The sequence below is a fragment of the Lucilia cuprina genome, chromosome 3 (assembly GCF_022045245.1).
Source record: "Lucilia cuprina isolate Lc7/37 chromosome 3, ASM2204524v1, whole genome shotgun sequence".
Lineage (NCBI taxonomy): Eukaryota > Metazoa > Arthropoda > Insecta > Diptera > Calliphoridae > Lucilia > Lucilia cuprina.
This window is the reverse complement of record NC_060951.1, coordinates 67,365,316-67,367,599: the sequence shown is the minus strand read 5'-3', so window position 1 is coordinate 67,367,599 and position 2,284 is coordinate 67,365,316. Positions and strand designations below refer to the sequence as shown.

The 2,284-nt window shown below is 27.8% G+C and overlaps 1 protein-coding gene across 1 annotated transcript in view; it reads left to right on the top strand.

Moving 5' to 3' along the window:
- Positions 1-1,272: 1,272 nt before the first annotated feature.
- The window catches only part of LOC124419027 (breast carcinoma-amplified sequence 3 homolog), a 7,381-nt gene continuing 6,369 nt past the window's right edge, over positions 1,273-2,284 (top strand). Inside the window, exon 1 of the mRNA XM_046947155.1 lies at positions 1,273-1,291. Within this exon, the coding sequence (XP_046803111.1) occupies positions 1,273-1,291 (19 nt within the window). The remainder of the gene's footprint in view (positions 1,292-2,284) is intronic.

Below are 2,284 nucleotides of genomic sequence, written 5' to 3'. Positions count from 1 at the left end.
AAATATTGGTAGAGGAATTTACATCTGCTTTAAAGTACTTTATGTAGGATTTAATATTGATATTCGTGTTTATAAGTATATTTTTATGAATATCAGTATTGTTGGGATGGTTGTAATTACTTAGAAGTATATTTGGACCTTTAAGTCATTTTCTAAAGGGGAGTTTGTATGGAGGCTAGGCCCGATCATTACAAAAATTACCAAATGTACCAAAAAAGTATTATGTGCAGTTTTTAGATACCGAGCGAGTAGTTTGAGCACAAATTTTACTTGTATTTTGTTATTGTAACAAAAACAAAATACAAGTAAAATTTTAACTCAAACTACTCACACGTTATCTAGAAACAACATATTAATCACACTTCCATAATCTTCCTATGTGGCTTCAGTTATAAATTACTACACAACCAGTTTTTTATAAGATTTTATTTACAAAAATACCAAAAAATTAAATAAAAAAAATTTCTTACAATTCCAATTAAAGATCGAAAAACATTTCGGTTCTATACTTATTCCATTTCGTTATCCTCATTTCGTTTCAAAAATATTTGCCATATGAAAAAACAAATATTTAATATTTTATATTTGCTTATAAAACGTTTGAAAATTACATTTCAATAACATGTAAAATTAAAATCAGTCTAGTGCCAGTACTAGTATTTACTAGTATATTTACTAGTATTTACTACACCACTAAAGTGGAGAGGGTATTATTCGTTTGTGCTGATGTTTGTTACACACAAAATATTGGTCTAATACCCACCTTAAAGTATAGCGATCGATTCAAAATCATTTTTTGAGTCTATTAAGACATGTCCGTCCGTCTGGCCGGCTGGCTGGCTGTCCATGTAAAACTTGTGTGCAGGTACAGGCCGCAATTTTCAACATAATTTAATGGAATTTGGACCAAGCATGTTTTTTGTCACAGGGACGAAGCCTATTGAAAATGTTTGAAATCGGTCCATTATTTCACCTAGCCCCCATACAACCGTACATCCCGATATGAGCTCTTTACGTCAAATATACTATTATCTCTCTTTAAAAAATTGGCACAAATAACCCAGCAAAAAATACCTCGTGTCATACTTTACAAACGACATTTTAATCACATCTAAAAATTCGTTTTTATATTTTTCGCTTTTATAAACCAAATATTTCCTTACAAATGAAAACCCAGTTAAAAGTGATGGAAGAGATGTAGAAAAGTCACTACAAATAACATATTCGAAGTTCATCAAACTTAAGTGAAAAACCAATGTAATTAAGATAAGCATGGCATTGAAAGAATTCGGTTTATTTTTGACATCCAAATATCGGATTTTTATTGCACCTATGAATAAGATTAGATGTAGTTCATAGTTGTCAAAAATGAACAACATCCCTTTAATGACAAGCTAATGTAAAATTCATAGGTTTTTCACCAAAATTGGAAGTACTTCAAGTATGTTATTTCTGGTGGAGATTCTGCTTCTTTTTCTTCACTTTTTCTGCTATAATTGTTATATTGTATAATTGGTATAATTGTTCTCAAATTAAAAAGTATATCTTTTGAAATAAGCATGATAATTTCAAAAAACGATTAACAAAATATAATGTGTGAAATTTATAAAATTTTCAAATTGAACTTTCTTTCAAAAAATTATTTGTTAAGAAAAATAAAAAATAAAGAAATAATCGGAGATAAAATTGGAAAATAAATGAATTTTCAAATAGTTTGCAATATTATTTCAGTTTCAAGCTTACCTCTAGCTTTTTTTAAATTAATTAATAAATTAAATGTTTTCAAAATGTTGTTTTTATAGGCACATGACTACATATCCCTAGCTTAAAAAACACATGGCACATTTCTAATAAAATGTAATGCTTAAAGTGTCCGTTTACATAAATGACGCAGAAAATTAAAAAAAATACAAAAAATTACATGCTATTCATAACAACAGTTAGAGCTTTGTTCGAAAAAGAGATCAGTAGCTCAGTGGTAAAAGCTAACTACAAATAGAAAGACACAACTTTCAATTTTCTATATTACTTTTTTATTTTATTTTATTTTATTTTTTTGGAGAAATTGAACTAGTGATATTAGTGGAATCATGTAATGCATAAGGTGTCAATCAGCTACTAGCAATGACATCCTCATGTTATATTCAAGAGTAAATAACATTGATCATCATTGATCATGTTTTGATTTACGATTTACAACATTTAAAACGCAGCTTTTTGAATATGCATCCACTAATGTGATTTAATGTATTTATTACTTTTTTGCAATGAATTTTTAAAATTA